This window comes from Zea mays, chromosome 3 (assembly GCF_902167145.1).
Source record: "Zea mays cultivar B73 chromosome 3, Zm-B73-REFERENCE-NAM-5.0, whole genome shotgun sequence".
NCBI classification, from domain to species: Eukaryota; Viridiplantae; Streptophyta; class Magnoliopsida; order Poales; family Poaceae; genus Zea; species Zea mays.
In genome coordinates this window covers 35,976,476-35,994,510 of record NC_050098.1, presented here as the reverse complement: position 1 = coordinate 35,994,510, position 18,035 = coordinate 35,976,476, and the positions used below count along the sequence as shown (strand labels likewise).

Genomic DNA, 18,035 nt, shown 5'->3' with positions numbered 1-18,035 from the left:
CCTGCCCTCATCTCCTTCAGTCGGTGCCGTGCGCCACTGTTTTCCCACTGGCACGCTGCTGATCCGAGAAGACGCGCGATGGATGTAAACTGCCTTCCTGCAGTCCGCAACCAACCACGCATGGAAACGCAAGCCAGTCTCGTGTCGTCTCGTCTCGGCAGCCCCAGCACCGCCCTTCCCCTGTCTCGCGAGGCGATGTCTCGCGCGCACGTCGCCCTCACAACCGGACGCCAGCTCACGAATATCCATCCGATTTAATCCCAGCCCTTTCGATTCCGCCGCACTCGACCTATCATATAAGTACGTGCAGATATCAATAAGCTTACCCACTTATCAATAAGGACATGTGCTTCTCACAGATAAGCCAGTGCTGGGTGGCGTGGGGAGAGAGAAAAGGGCGAGAGGTCTGCAACGCATCGAAGAAAGCGAGACCATAGCTTCTCTCTCTCCCCCAACCTTCTCTTCCACATCTCCGCTTCTCTCTCGCCTCCGCTTCGCTTCGCGAGAGACGGGCCGACGACGGAACCCTAGGATTCGCGCCCGCCTGAGCGGCCAAGCCACCAGGACCGCGCCCTCCGGACCCGGGGGCGCCAGACAAGCTCCGGGGCGCGCGGATCGACCACTGGCCGGCTTACCGCCGCCGCTGCCATGTCGTCGCTCAGCCGCGAGCTCGTCTTCCTCATCCTGCAGTTCCTCGACGAGGAGAAGTTCAAGGAGACCGTGCACAAGTGCGTACACCCTCCCCTCTCTTTGCGCGGCCGGTGGTTACCTTGGGTTGGTGAGTGGTTGGAGATCAGGCTCCTCTACGCTCTAGGGGATTTGATTTGTCGCGCAGCCTGTTTCCGCTTTTTTTTTTTCTCATGAATCCGGCCAGACGCGGCTCTGTTTTTTTTTAAGTCGTTTCTTTTCCTTTCTGGGATTCGACGAGTTGCTGCTGGAAAAAATAAGTTTTTTCAAGCTTCGTTCGATTTGTTAGGAACCGTGTAATAACATGGAAGTTTGGGGGCTATTTAGGTCAAAAGACATTTTATCCCCCCTCGTGCTTTTCTCCGTGACAGTCGATGTTTTTATTTAATCAGGCCAAAAATCGATTTTCAAGGTCTCAACTTTTTTTATATTCCGGAAAAATTCAGGGGCGCATTTGGAATATAGAGCTTGCATGTGCGGGTCACTACACCCATCGCTGGTTCTTGTGTCCACTGGGCTTCCTCTTCTCTGTCGGTTCACTTAATTTCGTCGAACAAATGAATCTCGTGTTATTAGTTTTATAAATCAATACTCTGTTTGGTGTACTGGCGCTTTGGTCCCCTTGTCGTGTCCTGCGGGTAATAATCAGTAAACGACGCACTAGACGGTAATGTTGCTGGATTACGTCATTTCAACCAGGCAATTGGAACTTGTAGGACGTTCTGTTTTCAATGTGTTCTGCACTCTGCTCTGCTTGCTCCAAATTTTTGCATCGAAGAAAACACACGGTTGGTTAGTCAGAACTGTACTTTGTGGCTTCTGATCTTTTTCACAATAAATGCCATGAACTTGGTTGGTCGTTTAGGATCACTTCCAAGCTCAAATCTTGCATTGTGGTTGGCTGGTTTAAGTGGTTACTCGATATTTTTCAGTTTTGACCATTGGAGTTATGAGCTCTTTAGTGTACCCATTCTGTTGATTGATGAGAAAATTTGACAACTGATGTTGTACCACGTTCTTTTATCCCAGAAATGGAATTGCCTGTGGGCTGATATTCTACTACATGTAATAATTCCCTACTTCACATTGTGTTGTAGGCTTGAGCAAGAGTCAGGGTTCTTCTTCAATATGAAGTACTTCGAGGAGAAGGTCCATGCTGGGGAGTGGGATGAGGTGGAGAGATACTTGTCAGGATTCACCAAGGTAGATGACAATAGGTATTCGATGAAGATCTTCTTTGAGATCAGGAAGCAGAAGTATTTGGAAGCGCTTGATAGGTACTGTTCTTTCATATTTCAAACTTCATTTGAATGAGGAGCTGGGTTTTCGAATTTCGTGCCATTGTTTGGGGAATTGTAAAATTGTACTGACTTTTTTTCTTTTTTCTATGTTCCAAACAGGCATGATAGAGCAAAGGCTGTAGATATTCTTGTCAAGGATCTTAAAGTCTTCTCGACATTCAATGAGGAGTTGTATAAGGAGATAACACAACTTCTCACTCTTGAGAATTTTAGGTTTGTTCCTTTTGCTTTCTAAATCCATGGCATCAGATTGCTGAGAAACCATTAAAATAAATATTTCTTAGAGCCTTGTTACCCCTTAGATCTTTAAGATAAACATTGAAAACGACTCTCCTGTTTGGTGCAATGCAATTAATATATCTTCACTGACAATGAAATAGGACATTTACTAATAGATCATGAACTATTAGGAAGCCATGGCAAGCAGCTGGTACACATACATTAGCTGAGTAGGCCTGCAAGCCGGCAACGGCATAACTCGTTAGCTGCCAGATGCTTATTGCAAATGATAGAGGTTTGTTTAAGATATTCATTTGGTAGCTTTTATGTTATGCTGTATTTTCCTGTAAAAATTATTTTTTAAAATGAAATTTGTTAGTTGCTTAACAATATATTTATTACTATCCTACAGTGTTTTATTCCAAGTATTATAATTCCTTAGCCTGCTGCTTCTGTTTTCAATTTGTAGCTCAAAACTATCAAATAATGTTGCTTGCAGGGAAAATGAACAGTTGTCTAAGTATGGGGATACTAAATCAGCTCGAAGTATTATGCTGGTTGAGCTAAAAAAACTTATTGAAGCAAACCCCCTTTTCCGGGAAAAACTTGTCTTCCCTACTCTTAAGGCATCACGCCTCCGAACTCTAATCAATCAAAGGTTTGAAAGTAATCTAATGCTGTTACTTTAACGGATATTCTGTTTCCATTCCAATATTTTTAGTGTGACTGATTTCCCCCCCAAATGTGCAGCTTGAATTGGCAGCATCAGCTTTGTAAGAACCCTCGTCCAAATCCAGATATCAAAACTTTATTCACCGACCATACATGTTCTCCACCCAATGGAGCTCGTGCATCGCCGGTATCTGTACCACTGGCAGCTGTTCCAAAGGCTGGTGCTGCATATCCACCACTCACAGCTCATACTGTATGTTTGCACTTGATCATTTTCTGCTCGTGCGTGGATTTTATGATGTTTTTTTACATTATGTATTTATTTATGCAGCCGTTCCAACCTCCACCTGGTCCATCTTTAGCTGGTTGGATGGCAAATGCAGCCGCCTCTTCATCTGTTCAGTCTGCTGTTGTAGCAGCAGCATCAATACCTGTTCCACCCAATCAAGGTATGCAAATGTGGTGCTAAATTTCTGTTAAAGTTTATCTGGTTGCTTGTTTTGAACATATTTGTTCCTTACAGTGGTTAATTTGATCTGCATTAAGACATTTTAACAATTTTGTATTTTCTGTGCAATTCAATTAATACCAGTTAGTATGCCTTTGTGCTGTGTATCAGTCCATTCTGGAAATGTTACACATGCAAACTTCAATTCCAGATATATATATATTAGATGCTTCTAATTTATTATAATTTACAAATTACTCAATCATGAGATACACATTAAAGGGCGAATCCAGTGCCAGAGGCTCCCACATGAGTGGGGTCTGGCTAAGGATATACTGAGGCAAGCCTTCCCCCGCAAATGCGGAGAGGCTGATGCATATTTATGGCTTCAATCCCATTCTGTGAAATAACACTGCTCTTTGGTAGGTTTAATGCTGTTAGCTCTAGGGTTTCAGTGCAGGTTCTTATGCTTTTGTGTTTTTCAGTCCATGTAGTAGTAAGTACGATAATTTGGTGCAGCAATTAATTAGTAATGTTATACTCTTTCAGTTAACCTATAAAAGTTTAGATCAGTTTTGCTTAGAATCGTTGTGTGCATTGTCATGTGGAAATATATTTGCGTTGTCAGTTATATGCATGTTTCAAAACATCACATGACGTCATTTATATTACATTGTTTTGTCAGCTGTCTCCATGTTGAAACGCCCAGCTCTAACAGACTATCAAAGTGCAGAGTCTGAGCAACTAATGAAGCGCTTGAGGCCTGGTGGACATGGCATTGATGAGGTAATAACCGTAATATTGCATTTGCACTTAGAAAAATATGTCATTTTTGGATTTTGTATGAATTTTAATAATCAATCATGCTTATGCAGGCCACATATCCTGCTCCCACCCCTCAACCTGCATGGTCAGTGGATGATCTTCCAAGGACAGTTGCTTGTTCATTGTCACATGGATCTAATGTAACTAGCATGGATTTTCATCCAACTCGGCATACACTGCTTCTAGGTATGATCAAGATAACTGTCTTATTTGATTAACTTTATTTACAAAATGTGATATTCAATGTTTCATGTAATCTGTGTGAATCCTAAACTTGGATATACATCAATTTATTAAGTTTCTTACCCTGTGTTTTACTACACAGTGGGATCTGCTAATGGTGAATTTACACTTTATGAGATCGGTCTGCGTGAAACATTACTTTCAAAGCCCTTCAAAATTCGGGATATAAATGCATGTTCACCACAATTTCAGGTATTCACATACAAGCTGAAGTCTTATCTGTAGTTTACTTTTGATATCTATTTACTTGTACCTTGTCTGTTAGCATGCCTGTGTGTTTCATCTTGTGAGTCTGATTATTTGTCATTCCTGTGTAAAGAATGCTGTTGTCAAAGATTCCTCCATATCCATTAATCAAGTTACCTGGAGCCCTGATGGAGAAATGATTGGTTAGTATCAATATTGTACTTTTTCTCCCGGTCAAAAATATTGTACATTTTCAGCTAATACTTTGGTTGAGAAAAGAAACTAAGTAACACTTTGTTGAGCAATAATTTTCATTTAAACTTACTTTTTTTTTTGGTTTTAGGCGTTGCATTCACGAAACATTTGATCCATCTGCATGGATACCAACCACCAAATGAGACACGACACCTTCTAGAGGTACCACAACAAACTTTTATAGATAATTAAATGCCATATAACATAATTTGAGTTACTATCATTTTTCTTCATGTCAGATTGAGGCTCATTCTGGAGGTGTAAATGATATAGCATTCTCCCGACCAAATAAGCAACTTTGTGTGGTCACTTGTGGAGATGATAAACTAATAAAGGTATGAGATGTGACTTGTATGGAAAATTAATAAACTGTTTTACTTGGCTTATCTCCTTGAACTTCATTTTTTTTATTTAGGTATGGGATATGCATGGACATAAATTATTCACATTTGAAGGGCATGAGGCACCTGTGTATTCTATATGTCCGCATCACAAAGAGAGTATTCAGGTGTGTTATCCGAGTAATATGCGCATATTGAGATTTCATTCTGGATGCAATACCAATCTTTGCTATCGATACCTTTTCTATACCTAGTTTTACTTGATTCTTCTAGTTTAAATGTAGGGATTATGACAGTGGAGTTTCTACTACAATTATGACATACAATATAGTGACATGCTTATTTAAGTGGAAAAGAGGGAGGTCTGCATGTGGATGACTTTTAAGTGAACAAAAGTTGATTTTAGCTGTATTTACGGTGCCTCTGTTTTGTTCGCTATAGCATTTGTCCAAGATCTGTCCACATTGTTTATCAAATTCCTGATTGATTCAAATTTATTTAATTAATAGAAGAATGATCTTATTAAAAAAAAGGGCAGACCTAGTGTCAGAGGCTCCCACATGAGTGGAGTCCAAAGGAAGGGATAAGCGAGGTAAGCCTTCTCTGCAATTTGCGGAGAGGCTACTTTGAACACGTGACCTGGTGACTCGATGATACAGTTCTCACCATTGCACCATCTAAGTTTAAAATGCTTTGGATTATTCACTTATTCACACAGCTCTATTTTGTTATTTTACAATTTCCAGTACTCAGCAGAATGAGCAAAATCAAGTCTAAAACATGACTTTATTACGTTTGATGCAGTTCATCTTCTCAACTTCCCTTGATGGAAAAATTAAGGCCTGGCTTTATGACAATATGGGATCTAGGGTGGACTACGATGCTCCTGGCAAGTGGTGTACTACTATGCTATATAGTGCTGATGGAACTAGGTAAGAATAGTTAGGTTGGCTCTTATTTTTATCACCAAAGTTAGTTCTAGTTTTCAATTTTTACTGAGGAAACAATTTGCCTTTTCTTCATGTGAAGGTTGTTCTCATGTGGAACTAGCAAAGAGGGAGACTCCTATTTGGTTGAGTGGAATGAAAGTGAAGGATCTATCAAGAGGACATATTCTGGATTCCGTAAAAGGTCAGCTGGTGTTGCTGGTGTAGTGCAGTTTGATACAGCTCAGAATCACATTCTGGCTGCTGGTGAAGATAACCATATTAAATTTTGGGATGTTGACAATAATAACATGCTGATCTGCACCGATGCTGAAGGAGGCCTCCCAGTTAGTCTCTGCTCATTTTCATGTTTGTCCTTGTTTCTGGAGGGGTCAATCTAACCATTTTACATTATGCCAGGCTCTTCCTCGCTTGAGGTTTAATAAAGAAGGCAATCTTCTTGCTGTTACTACAGCAGACAATGGTTTTAAGATACTTGCAAATGCTGATGGACTTAGAACTCTACGCGCATTAGGGAGCCGGCCTCCTTTTGAAGCATTTAGGCCGCAATACGAAGCTTCTTCTATGAAGGTTCCTACAGAACTTTTTAACTGCTATTTTTATTTTGTGATTCATAGACTTGTTTTTAGATTGATCCTGACCCCTGACACTAATTTTGGATTTACAGGTCTCAGGTGCTCCTGTTGTTGCTAGCATCTCTCCTAACATAGGCCGAATGGATCACTTGGATAGGAATTCTCCTGCAAAGCCATCTCCTATACTGGTATGATGATTTTCAGTTTCACACAAAAAGTTCCTTGCTTACCTATTATCAATAATTTAAGTAACATCTGACTTGATAAATTTGAATAGAATGGTGGGGATACAGCATCAAGGAGCATAGATATAAAGCCAAGAATCTCAGAAGAAAAGCCTGATAAAGCAAAACCTTGGGAACTAATGGAAGTTCTAAATCCCCAGCAATGCCATGTAGCAACAATGCCAGAAACTCCAGACCAAGCCAGAAAGGTTGGTTTTTCTTGATGTATGTTTCACACGGTATCATGGAATGTGCAAGGGTTTCACATCTTTTGTGTACAGGTTGTCCGACTTCTGTACACAAATTCTGGTGTTGGGTTGCTAGCACTAGGGTCTAACGCCATTCAAAGGCTATGGAAATGGAGTCGAAACGAACAAAATCCGAGTGGAAAAGTATGTGTTAGTTTTCTGTTGGTCATTTGTATTTTAAGACAATCAAGGTTACGTTGTAATTTTTCCTGTTCTAAGCAGGCCACAGCTAGTGTTGTGCCACACCATTGGCAGCCAAATAGTGGTCTTGTCATGACAAATGATACAGCAGATACCAATCCAGAGGAGGCAGTTCCATGCATTGCACTCTCAAAGAATGATTCCTATGTGATGTCTGCTTGTGGTGGGAAGGTTTCTTTGTTTAACATGATGACATTCAAGGTAATGTCTAACTATTTTATTCTGATGATTTTTCAAACTTCAAGAAGAGTTAGGGCCTGTTTGTTTACCCTCATCTGTGTTGTTTGTTTGTCTCTTAACTTATTTAAGCTGGATTATATAATCTAGATACCTAGATTATGATAATCTATAAGCAGGTCATTAGATGCTTATATAATCCATAAGCTGGATTATATAATCTTGAGAGGAAACAAACATGGCCTTAATCATGCATCCTTCTTGCAGGTGATGACAACATTCATGCCACCTCCACCAGCATCAACATTTTTAGCATTTCACCCTCAAGACAATAACATCATAGCAATAGGAATGGAAGATTCAACCATCCACATATACAATGTCAGGGTAGATGAGGTAATCAGTGTCTAATCTCTGATGCAGTTTATGATTCTGTGGATCATTTCATTCAGCCTTCTGACCTTTTGGTTTTCAGGTAAAAACTAGACTCAAAGGACATCAAAGGAGGATAACTGGGTTGGCATTCTCCACCAACCTTGGCATACTTGTTTCTTCAGGCGCTGATGCACAGGTTACTATTAGTAATTAATGTTTGTGTCCCAAAATAATCATGTTTTCAACAACCCCCATCTCTTGTTTTTCTCTGAATTTTCTTGCACCAATGAAGCAGTCACTGACTTTTATCCTTTCAGCTCTGTGTGTGGACCAATGACACCTGGGAAAAAAAGAGAACAGTCTCGATACAAATGCCAGCTGGAAAAACTCCTTCAGGAGATACACGGGTCCAGTTTAGTTCTGATCAAAGTCACTTGCTAGTAGTACATGAGACTCAACTAGCCATATATGACGCATCAAAAATGGAGAGGATCTATCAGGTTGCACATAGTATACTTGATAAAACAGTACTATTTCATCATTGCCTGATTACCTATTAAATATGTTTATCTTATTTCAGTGGATACCCCAGGACACATTGTCAGCTTCCATATCGCATGCATCATACTCATGTAACAGCCAGCTAGTTTTTGCTGCCTTCACTGATGGTAACTTAGGTGTTTTTGATGCGGAGAACTTGAGATTAAGATGTCGAATTGCACCATCGGTGATAAACAGGTACTCTCCTTGTACATTGGATACATATTATTTAGATAAAGACCATATGAGGATTTGGATGGGCCAGCACATTTTCTGTTCACTTGTTAGCATTTGAGGAGTGATGCCAATGCAAATTCTCAATTTTAACCATCACATTATAGTTTGTGCAAGCTTTTTGATTCAAAATAAGAGAGATGAGATGCTAAATGTTCCTTTAGCCAAGTTTGATGATGCTTTTTGTGGGGCCAAGTTTTTTATGGGGTCTTGCTTCTATGTGGTTTGGCTTAGTGACTAATCAGTTCTGAGAGTTAATTAGATCACTAATTGAGCATCATGTACATTATTGATTTTGTTGGCTGTCGAAGTCTTCATAGGTCATCATTAATGTTCTGAGATTATTGTGTAAAATTTGTGGGGCAATTGTTGGCCTACATAGATCAATCCGTAGTGTCATTGAGCTTACTCAGGGCTTCAGGCAGCTGGGGTGCCTATTCTGCCTCTGGTACTGCTGATCAATCATTGGACTGTGTGGGTGCATTACGGCGAATTCAGAAAATATAGGATAACGAACTTTTAGACATGCTTCTACGCTTAGAGTGCTCATTCATGTTACAACATAGATTACCCATTCATATTGCAACACATATTGTCATGATGCCATATGATCCTTATATCTAACACTAGGCACCTAAGTAATGTCTGTTTCATGATTCCAGCAATCCACCTGTTCACCCTCTTGTCGTCGCCGCACATCCCCACGAGCCAAACCAATTTGCGGTCGGGCTGTCAGATGGGTCCGTCAAAGTGCTGGAGCCATTGGAGTCCGAAGGGAAATGGGGAGCGCCCGCTCCGGCAGACAATGGCATCATTCCCAATGGCAAGACGCCAGCTTCGTCGGCTACTAGCAACCCTGCTGCGGATCAAATCCAAAGATAGATTGTATTCCCTAAGCTTTTCTTTTTCTGCAAACTTTCTAATTACACTGACTTATTTGTATGTGGATGCCGTTAGGATATTATCGTCATTTGTTGTAAAAAGGACAGAATAGGTTTTATGTTCAGGTGTGGTTAACTTTCAGGTACTACCCTAGTTATCCTGTTCATGGAAGATTATGTTTGCGATACGGGGTAATAGTGTCTATAAAGTATGTCGCCTAAGGTTTTCTCAGGTTTAGCTCGATAGCTCAAATGATGTAAGCTATATATTTCTTCATGAATGTAAAGCAATACATAGTTTTTGCTCAAGATCTATTTTTACCTGGTTTTACATAGTTTTTGCTCAAGATCTATTTTACCTGGTTTTTTAATATAGCGTGTGTTCATCGAAAAAGAGGAAATACCGTGCTATGGTGAATGTTAGAAATGCCACCCCTCCCCCCCACACACACAAATGGTTATAAGTGCATCTTCAAGAGTACAAAAAAGAAGTTTCTAAAATCATTGAGTTTTGCAAGTTACTAAAAAATTTGGAGGCACGCAAGAAAGTCTTCTCTGGTAATTTCTTAAAATTTACTTGTAGACTATAAAAAATTAATCTCCCAGAAATAAAGTAATTATGAAAAGGTCATTGTCCAAATGTTGGATACTTTTTAGTTTGAGACTTAAGATCACCACATTATCAACATAAGCCTCCATGTTTTTGTGCAGTAGCCTAAACGACGCAGTAGTATAGCAATAGACATCGAGTAGGTGGTGAACAGTAGTATAACAATAGACATCGAGTAGGTGGTGAACGGAGTCTTTATTTGGTCCTCTTCCTTTCCATTAATGAAATATGATGATATCCAGAATAACAATCCAAAAAGAGAGTAAATCACAACAAGAGGTGTAGTCTACAATCTGATCAATCCATGGCAGGGAATGGATGATTCGGATATGCCTTATTGAGATTGGTATAGTCAACACATATACTCTATTTTTTTTCTTTTTCTTTTGAACGAGTATAGGATCAACCACTCACTCAAGGTAAAAGACTTCTCTAATGAGTCCGGGTTCTAGGAGCTGAATTATCCTTTTCTATTATATTCCACCCATCGATGTTTTTTATTGTTTGTGTATTTTTAAGTTGCAATGTGTCGTGGTTTCGAAAACATGGGACAATAAAGTTTGTGTTCAGTGGGGATGATAGCACAGACTCACTCCAAATGGTGAATCATGGGGATTCAGACAGGGGGTTTGAGACAGAGGGTTTATACTGGTTCAGGCTTTCACCCTAGTCCAGTGTAGTATTGATCGTAGTATTGCCAGTAGATTGTGTTACAACTTGGTGCGTGTGTGGGAAGGAGGGATCCTGCCATTGTATAGCTCAAGGGTAGGACCTTACAGTGGGGACTTGTATTCTACCAATTAGAGCGTGGCTTGTTGCCCTTGGGTGGCGTAGTCCTTCTGACATCGTTTGTAGAGTCATGTGCGACCGTACTCTTAGTATGGTGTTCCGCTTCATCCGTCCGATATATGGGTCCCTGTAGCGAGTCCGATGCTGCCATAGTGACTCTTGGCGAGTCCCACATGGTAGACCTACGATATGCTTCGGGGTCGTGCGTGGTGCGACTTCGTCTTTCATCATGAGCCTTGCGTCACCTTCCTGCGTGCGTAGGCATACACCTGGTATGGTGTATCGCCCCATCCTTTCTGGTATGTGGGTTACTATAGAGTCTTCGGCGTTGAGGTCCCCCATGACTAGGGTTGACTGGCCCACAAGACAGCGGGGACATGCCCTAGGACCATACGTGGGGGCATACCGTCGTGTTGATAGAGACCTCTCGGCGTCCCTCTAGTATGTTGCACGCATGTCTGGACGTGGTTTGGTGATGACGCGTCTTTGTCATGCTGACGTGGGTTGGTTGTACTGGATCGACTCTTCCGCCTTGCTAAGTTGCTCGGTGAAAGTCGCCTAGAGGGGGGTGAATAGGCAAACCTGAAAATTATAAACTTTGAACACACACTTCACCCGGGGTTAGAGTTAGAAAAAAATAATAGTGAATTTGGAGTGCGGAAGATAGTTCCTCTTGCTATGAGTTGCTCAATCAATGCGGATAACTTTGGGAGCAAACTCAAATCATTGTGAGCAAGGGAACTTTTAGAAAGAGAGGAGAGGGAAGAAACAAATTGAGTGATGAGGATCAACACAAATGAACATGGTGATTTGTTTCCCGAGGTTCGATTCTAATGAACCTACTCCCCGTTGAGGAGGCCACAAAGGGCGGGTCTATTCCAACCCTTTCCCTCTCTCAATCGGTCACTTAGACCGGTCGAGTGCTTCTTCTTAATCAGACGGGTCACTAAGACCCCGCAAGGATCACCACACAATTAGGTGTCTCTTGCTTGATTTACAAAATACTTGGAAAGATTAGAATGAGAGGAAGAAAGCAACCAAGCAACAAAAGAAACACAAATCACCATCTCTCAAGTCACTAAGCACTTTTAATCACTTGACTTGATTTTGGAGCTTGGAGATGATTTGATGCTTTGATTGTGTCTTTGGCGTCTATTCTTTTGCTCTAGTATTGAATGAGGAAGTTGGAATGCGTGGATGGCTTGAATGGTGGTGGTTGGGGGTATTTATAGCTCCAACCACTATTCCAGCTGTTGCTGTCGATGGGCACACCAGACAATCTGGTGGTGCACCAGACACTCATTGTTCACTATCTAGTGCGTACCACGTCAGTCGATCGTTGGGGTTTTGAGCTATTGACCGTTGAAGCCTTCTGTCCTTTTGCAGCACCGGATAGTTCGGTGTATCCTGACGTTGCAGACTAACTTCTGACTTCTACGCCGTAGTCGGCGTAGTCGACCGTTGGGCGAAGTTGACCGTTGCTCCGTTATCTCACGGGACAGTCCGGTAGAACACCGGACAGTCCGGTAAATTTTAGTGGACGAGCGCTTAGATTTCCTGAGAGCAGCCACTTCACGGAGGGCTCCAGCCAGGGCACCGGACAGTGTCCGGTGCGCCATTGGCTACAACAAGCTGAGAAAAATGTTAAGTAGACAAACTAGTTAGTCCACATGGTTTTTGATGGTTGCCAAACACCAAAATCGATTATAGGAAATGTTGAGGCCATTTCCCTTTCAATCTCCCCCTTTTTGGTGATTGATGCCAACACAACCAAAGCAAATACAAAGTGTAGAAATGTAACTAGTTTGCAATTTGTCAGATATGCACAAGTTACTTTGAAATGTAGGCATTTCTAAGCATATATGATTGTTTTAACATATTTAACATTTTAGACCACATTTGCACCACTTAGCTTGTTTTTGCAAATCCTTTGGAAAAGTGTTTTCAAATTCTTTTGCAACTAGCCAATGGTATAAGAATCTGATTTCTAAAAGCATTTTCAAGTTTTTGAAAATTCTCCCCATGTTTCAAATGTTTTCATTTGGCTAAATAAAAGGTCCCCCTGAAGAAGTTCTTCCCTTAGTTGTCAAGATGGTTTTTGCAAATGATTTGAAATTGAAAAAGATTAGAAAACATGGTGGTGGTGCGGTCCTTTTGCTTTGGGCCTATCACTCTCTCTCTTTGGCGTTAAGCGCCAAAAACAAAGAGAACTAGAGGCCTCGTACAAGATATGAATATAAATACATGAGTAGGGCAAAGGATAAATGGTACCGACCGAGTCGTAGTGGAAGCCTTGCCTTTGCCGATTATTCCATTTCCCTTTCAATCGAAGAATAAGCATAAAAATACTCTTGGAAACACATTAGTCTTAGATTTGGCACAAGAAGAATAAGAAATATGTATTTGTATCAAATGAAAGAGACATGATCAAAGGTATATAAATGAGCAATGTGTGCAAGATTTCAATAAATGTTCCGAGAATCGAGGATATTGAGTTCATTCCTAAGCTTGCTAAAAGTCTTTTCATCTAGGGGCTTGGTGAAGATATCAGCTAATTGGTTGCGGGTGCTAATATAAGCAATTTCGATATCCCCCTTTTGTTGGTGATCTCTCAAAAAGTGAAACCGGATATCTATGTGTTTAGTGCGGTTGTGTTCAACGGGATTATCCGCCATGCGGATTGCACTCTCATTATCACATAGGAGAGGGAATTTGCTCAACTTGTAGCCATAATCCCTAAGGGTTTGCCTCATCCGGAGTAATTATGCACAACAATGTCCTGCAACAATATACTCGGCTTCGGCGGTGGATAGAGCTACTGAGTTTTGTTTCTTTGAAGCCCAAGATACCAGGGATCTCTCTAGAAATTGACAAGTCCCTGATGTACTCTTTCTATCAATTTTACATGCGGCATAATCGGCATCGGAATACCCAATTAGATCAAAGGTAGAACCCTTGGGGGTACCAAAGCCCAAACTTAGGAGTGTAAACTAAATATCTCATGATTCTTTTCACGGCCCTAAGGTGAACTTCCTTAATATTAGCCTGGAACCTTGCACACATGCATATAGAAAGCATAATATCCGGTCGTGAAGCACATAAATAGAGTAAAGAACCTATCATCGACCGATATACCTTTTGATCTACAGATTTACCTCCCGTGTCGAGGTCGAGATGCCCATTTGTTCCCATGGGTGTCTTGATAGGTTTAGCATTCTTCATTCCAAACTTCTTGAGTATATTCTTAATGTACCTAGTTTGGCATATGAAGGTGCCCTCTTGGAGTTGCTTGATTTGGAATCCAAGAAAATACTTTAACTCCCCCATCATAGACATCTCGAATTTCTGTATCATAATCCCACTAAACTCTTCACAAGATGACTTGTTAGTAGACCCAAAGATAATATCATCAACATAAATTTGACATATAAACAAGTCTTTATCAATTGTTTTAGTGAAAAGAGTAAGGTCAGCTTTACTAACTTTAAATCCATTAGTGAGAAGAAAATCTCTTAGGCATTCATGCCATGCTTTTTGGGCTTGTTTGAGCCCATAAAGCGCCTTTGAGAGCTTATAAACATGTGTAGGATACTCACTATCTTCAAAGTCGGGAGGTTGCTCAACATATACCTCTTCCTTTATGGGGCCATTTAGGAAGACACTCTTCACTCCATTTGATATAACTTAAAGCCACGGTAAGTAGCATATGCAAGTAATATACGAATTGACTCAAGCCTAGCTACGGGTGCATAGGTTTCATCAAAATCCAAACCTTCGACTTGTGAATATCCTTTGGCAACAAGTTGGGCTTTGTTCCTAGTCACCACACCATGCTCATCTTGTTTGTTGCGGAATACCCACTTGGTAACTACAACATTTTGGTTAGGACGTGGAACTAAATGGCATACCTCATTCATCGTGAAGTTGTTGAGCTACTCTTGCATTGCCACCACCTAGTCCGGATCTCTTAGTGCATCATCTATCTTGTATGACTCAATAGAAGACACAAAAGAGTAATGTTCACAAAAATGAGCAACTCGAGATCGAGTGGTTACCCCCTTGTGGATGTCACCAAGAATGGAGTTGACGGGGTGATCTCTTTGGATTGCTTGGTGGACTCATGGGTGCGGTGGTCTTTGATCCTGAATTTCTTGATCATCTTCCTTGTCTTGATCATCTTCATCTCCCCCTTGATCAATGTCCTCCTCTTGAGGTGGTTCATCGTCTTGATCTTCATCCTCTTCTTCTTGAGCCATTTCCTCATCTTGAGTTGGTGGAGATGCTTGTATGGAAGATGATGGCTGATCTTGTGCTTGTGAAGGCTCTTCAGATTCTTTTGGACACACATTCCCAATGGACATGTTCCTTAGCGCGACGCATGGAGCCTCTTCATCATCTAATTCATCAAGATCAACTTGTTCTACTTGAGAGCCATTAGTATCATCAAACACAATGTCACAAGAAACGTCAACTAATCTAGTGGACTTCTTGAAGACTCTATATGCCCTTGTATTTGAGTCATAACCAAGTAAAAAGCCTTCTACTGCTTTAGGAGCAAATTTAGAATTTCTTCCTCTTTTAATAAGAATAAATCATTTGCTCCCAAAAACTCTAAAATAACAAACATTGGGCTTTTTACCGGTGAAGAGTTCATATGATGTTTTCTTGAGGATTCGGTGAAGGTAGAGTTGGTTGATGGAGTAGCAAGCGGTGTTAATCGCCTCTGCCCAAAACCGATCCGATGTCTTGTACTCATCAAGCATGTCCTTGCCATATCCAAGAGAGTTCTATTCTTTCTCTCCACAACACCGTTTTGTTGAGGTGTGTAGGGAGAAGGGAACTCATGCTTGATGCCCTCCTCCTTAATAAATCCTTCAATTTGAGAGTTCTTAAACTTTGTTCCATTATCGCTTCTAATCTTCTTGATTTTCAATCCGAACTCATTTTGAGCCCGTCTCAAGAATCTCTTTAAGGTCTCTTGGGTTTGAGATTTTTCCTGCAAAAAGAACACCTAAGTGAAGCGAGAATAATCATCCACGATTACAAGACAATACTTACTCTCGCTGATGCTTATGTAAGCAATCAGACTGAATAGATCCATGTGGATTAGCTCAAGCGACCTCTCGGTCGTCATGATGTTCTTGTGTGGATGATGAACTCCAGCCTACTTCCCTGCTTGACATGCGCTATAGATCCTGTCTTTCTCAAAATGAACACTTGTTAGTCCTAAAATGTGTTCCCCCTTTAGAAGTTTATGAAGATTCTTCATCCCAACATGAGCAGGTCGGTGATGCCAGAGCCAACCCATATCAATCTTAGCAATTAAGCAAGTGTCTAGTTCATCATTGTTATCATTGAAATTAACTAAATATAGCTGACCATCTAGCACTCCCTTAAAAGCTATTGAGTCAACACTCCTTCTAAAGATGGTAACACCAATATCAGTAAAGAGACAGTTGTAACCCATTTTACATAATTGAGAAATAGAAAGCAAGTTGTAATCTAAAGAATCTAGAAGAAAAACATTAGAAATGGAATGGTCAGGAGATATAGCAATTTTATCCAAACCTTGATTTCCATCCCCGAATGCGTTTGCTCTTTAGGGATCATCATTTTTCTCATATGAGGAGAACATCCTTTTCTCCCCTGTCATGTGGTTTGTGCACCCGCTATCTGAAAGTCGCCTAGAGGGGGGTGAATAGGCAAATCTGAAATTTATAAAGTTTAAGCACAACTACAAGCCGGGGTTAGCGTTAGAAATATAATCGAGTCCGAAAGAGAGGGCGAAAACAAATCACAAGCAAATAAGGCGGATGACACAGTGATTTGTTTTACCGAGGTTCGGTTCTTGCAAACCTACTCCCCGTTCAGGTGGTCACAAAGACCGGGTCTCTTTCAACCCTTTCCCTCTCTCAAACGGTCACCTAGACCGAGTGAGCTTCTCTTCTCAATCAATCGGGACACTAAGTCCCCACAAGGACCACCACACATATGGTGTCTCTTGTCTTGATTACAATTGAGTTGGAAACAAGAAAGAAGGAAGAAGAAAAGCAATCCAAGCGCAAGAACTCAAAAGAACACAATTGTCTCTCTCACTAGTCACTATTTGATTGGAATGAACTTTGGACTTGGGAGAGGATTTGATCTCTTTGTTTGTGTCTTGGAATGAAGTCTAGAGCTCTTGTAAGAGGTTTGAAGGCTGAAAACTTGGATGCACTGAAGTGTGGTGGTTGGGGGTATTTATAGCCCCAACCACCAAGTTGACCGTTGGTGAAGGCTTCTGTCGTATGGCGCACCGGACAGTCCGGTGCGCCAGCCACGTCACCAGGCCGTTAGGGTTTGACCGTTGGAGCTTCTGACAAGTGGGCCACCGGACAGTCTGGTGGTGCACCGGACAGGTCCTATTCACTGTCCGGTGCACCTTCTGCGCCTGCTCTGACTTCTGCGCGCAGTCGCGCACTGTACCGCTGTAGCGTTGCAGACGGCCGTTGGCGCTTTGAGCCGTTGCTCCGCTTGGCACACCGGACAGTCCGGTGAATTATAGCGGAGCGGCCTCCAGAATTCCCGAAGCTAGCGAGTTTGAGAGAATCCACCCTGGTGCACCGGACACTGTCCGGTGGCACACCGGACAGTCCAGTGCGCCAGACCAGGGCTGCCTTCGGTTTAACTTTGCTCCTTTGTTTTGAACCCTTTCTTTTATCTTTGTATTGGTTTGTTGTGAACCTTTGGCACCTGTAGATCTCATAATCTAGAGCAAACTAGTTAGTTCAATTAATTTGTGTTGGGCAATTCAACCACCAAAATTCATATAGGAAAAGGTGTAAGCCTATTTCCCTTTCAGTCTCCCCCTTTTTGGTGATTGATGCCAACACAAACCAAAGCAAATATAAAAGTGCAGAATTGAACTAGTTTGCATAAGGTAAGTGCGAAGGTTGCTTGGAATGAAACCAATAATTATTTCTACTAGATATGCATGGATGGCTTTCTTCTTATTTGAAATTTTGGACCACGCTTGCACCACTTGTTTTGTTTTGCAAATGTTTTGGAAATTCTTTTC

The 18,035-nt window shown here is 41.3% G+C and overlaps 1 protein-coding gene across 2 annotated transcripts; it reads left to right on the top strand.

The window, feature by feature from the left end:
* Positions 1-287: 287 nt before the first annotated feature.
* Positions 288-9,910, top strand: LOC103649954 (protein TPR1). Of its 2 annotated transcripts, none has more exons than XM_008675649.3 (25): positions 288-728; positions 1,785-1,964; positions 2,088-2,201; positions 2,707-2,865; positions 2,958-3,132; positions 3,211-3,328; positions 4,013-4,113; positions 4,203-4,338; positions 4,478-4,587; positions 4,715-4,784; positions 4,925-4,998; positions 5,076-5,171; positions 5,252-5,344; positions 5,982-6,109; positions 6,207-6,450; positions 6,524-6,694; positions 6,792-6,887; positions 6,977-7,132; positions 7,205-7,315; positions 7,394-7,573; positions 7,817-7,945; positions 8,025-8,120; positions 8,242-8,424; positions 8,505-8,662; positions 9,361-9,910. In XM_008675649.3, exons 1-25 carry the CDS (start codon positions 649-651, stop codon positions 9,578-9,580), a joined length of 3,378 nt encoding a protein of 1,125 aa, XP_008673871.1. In that variant the 5' UTR covers positions 288-648; the 3' UTR covers positions 9,581-9,910. The 2 variants fall into 2 exon arrangements, with proteins under 2 accessions (XP_008673871.1, XP_008673872.1); XM_008675650.3 differs by having other exon boundaries at positions 386-728; positions 4,061-4,113.
* The last annotated feature ends 8,125 nt before the right edge of the window (positions 9,911-18,035 follow it).

Bases quoted from the DNA above. Each gene is read 5' to 3' on its own strand.
- LOC103649954 (XM_008675649.3), top strand. From the start codon at position 649: ATGTCGTCGCTCAGCCGCGAGCTCGTCTTCCTCATCCTGCAGTTCCTC. The intron at 4,999-5,075 runs GTACCACAACAA...TCTTCATGTCAG, and splicing joins AGACACGACACCTTCTAGAG to ATTGAGGCTCATTCTGGAGG. The intron at 8,663-9,360 runs GTACTCTCCTTG...TCATGATTCCAG, and splicing joins GCACCATCGGTGATAAACAG to CAATCCACCTGTTCACCCTC.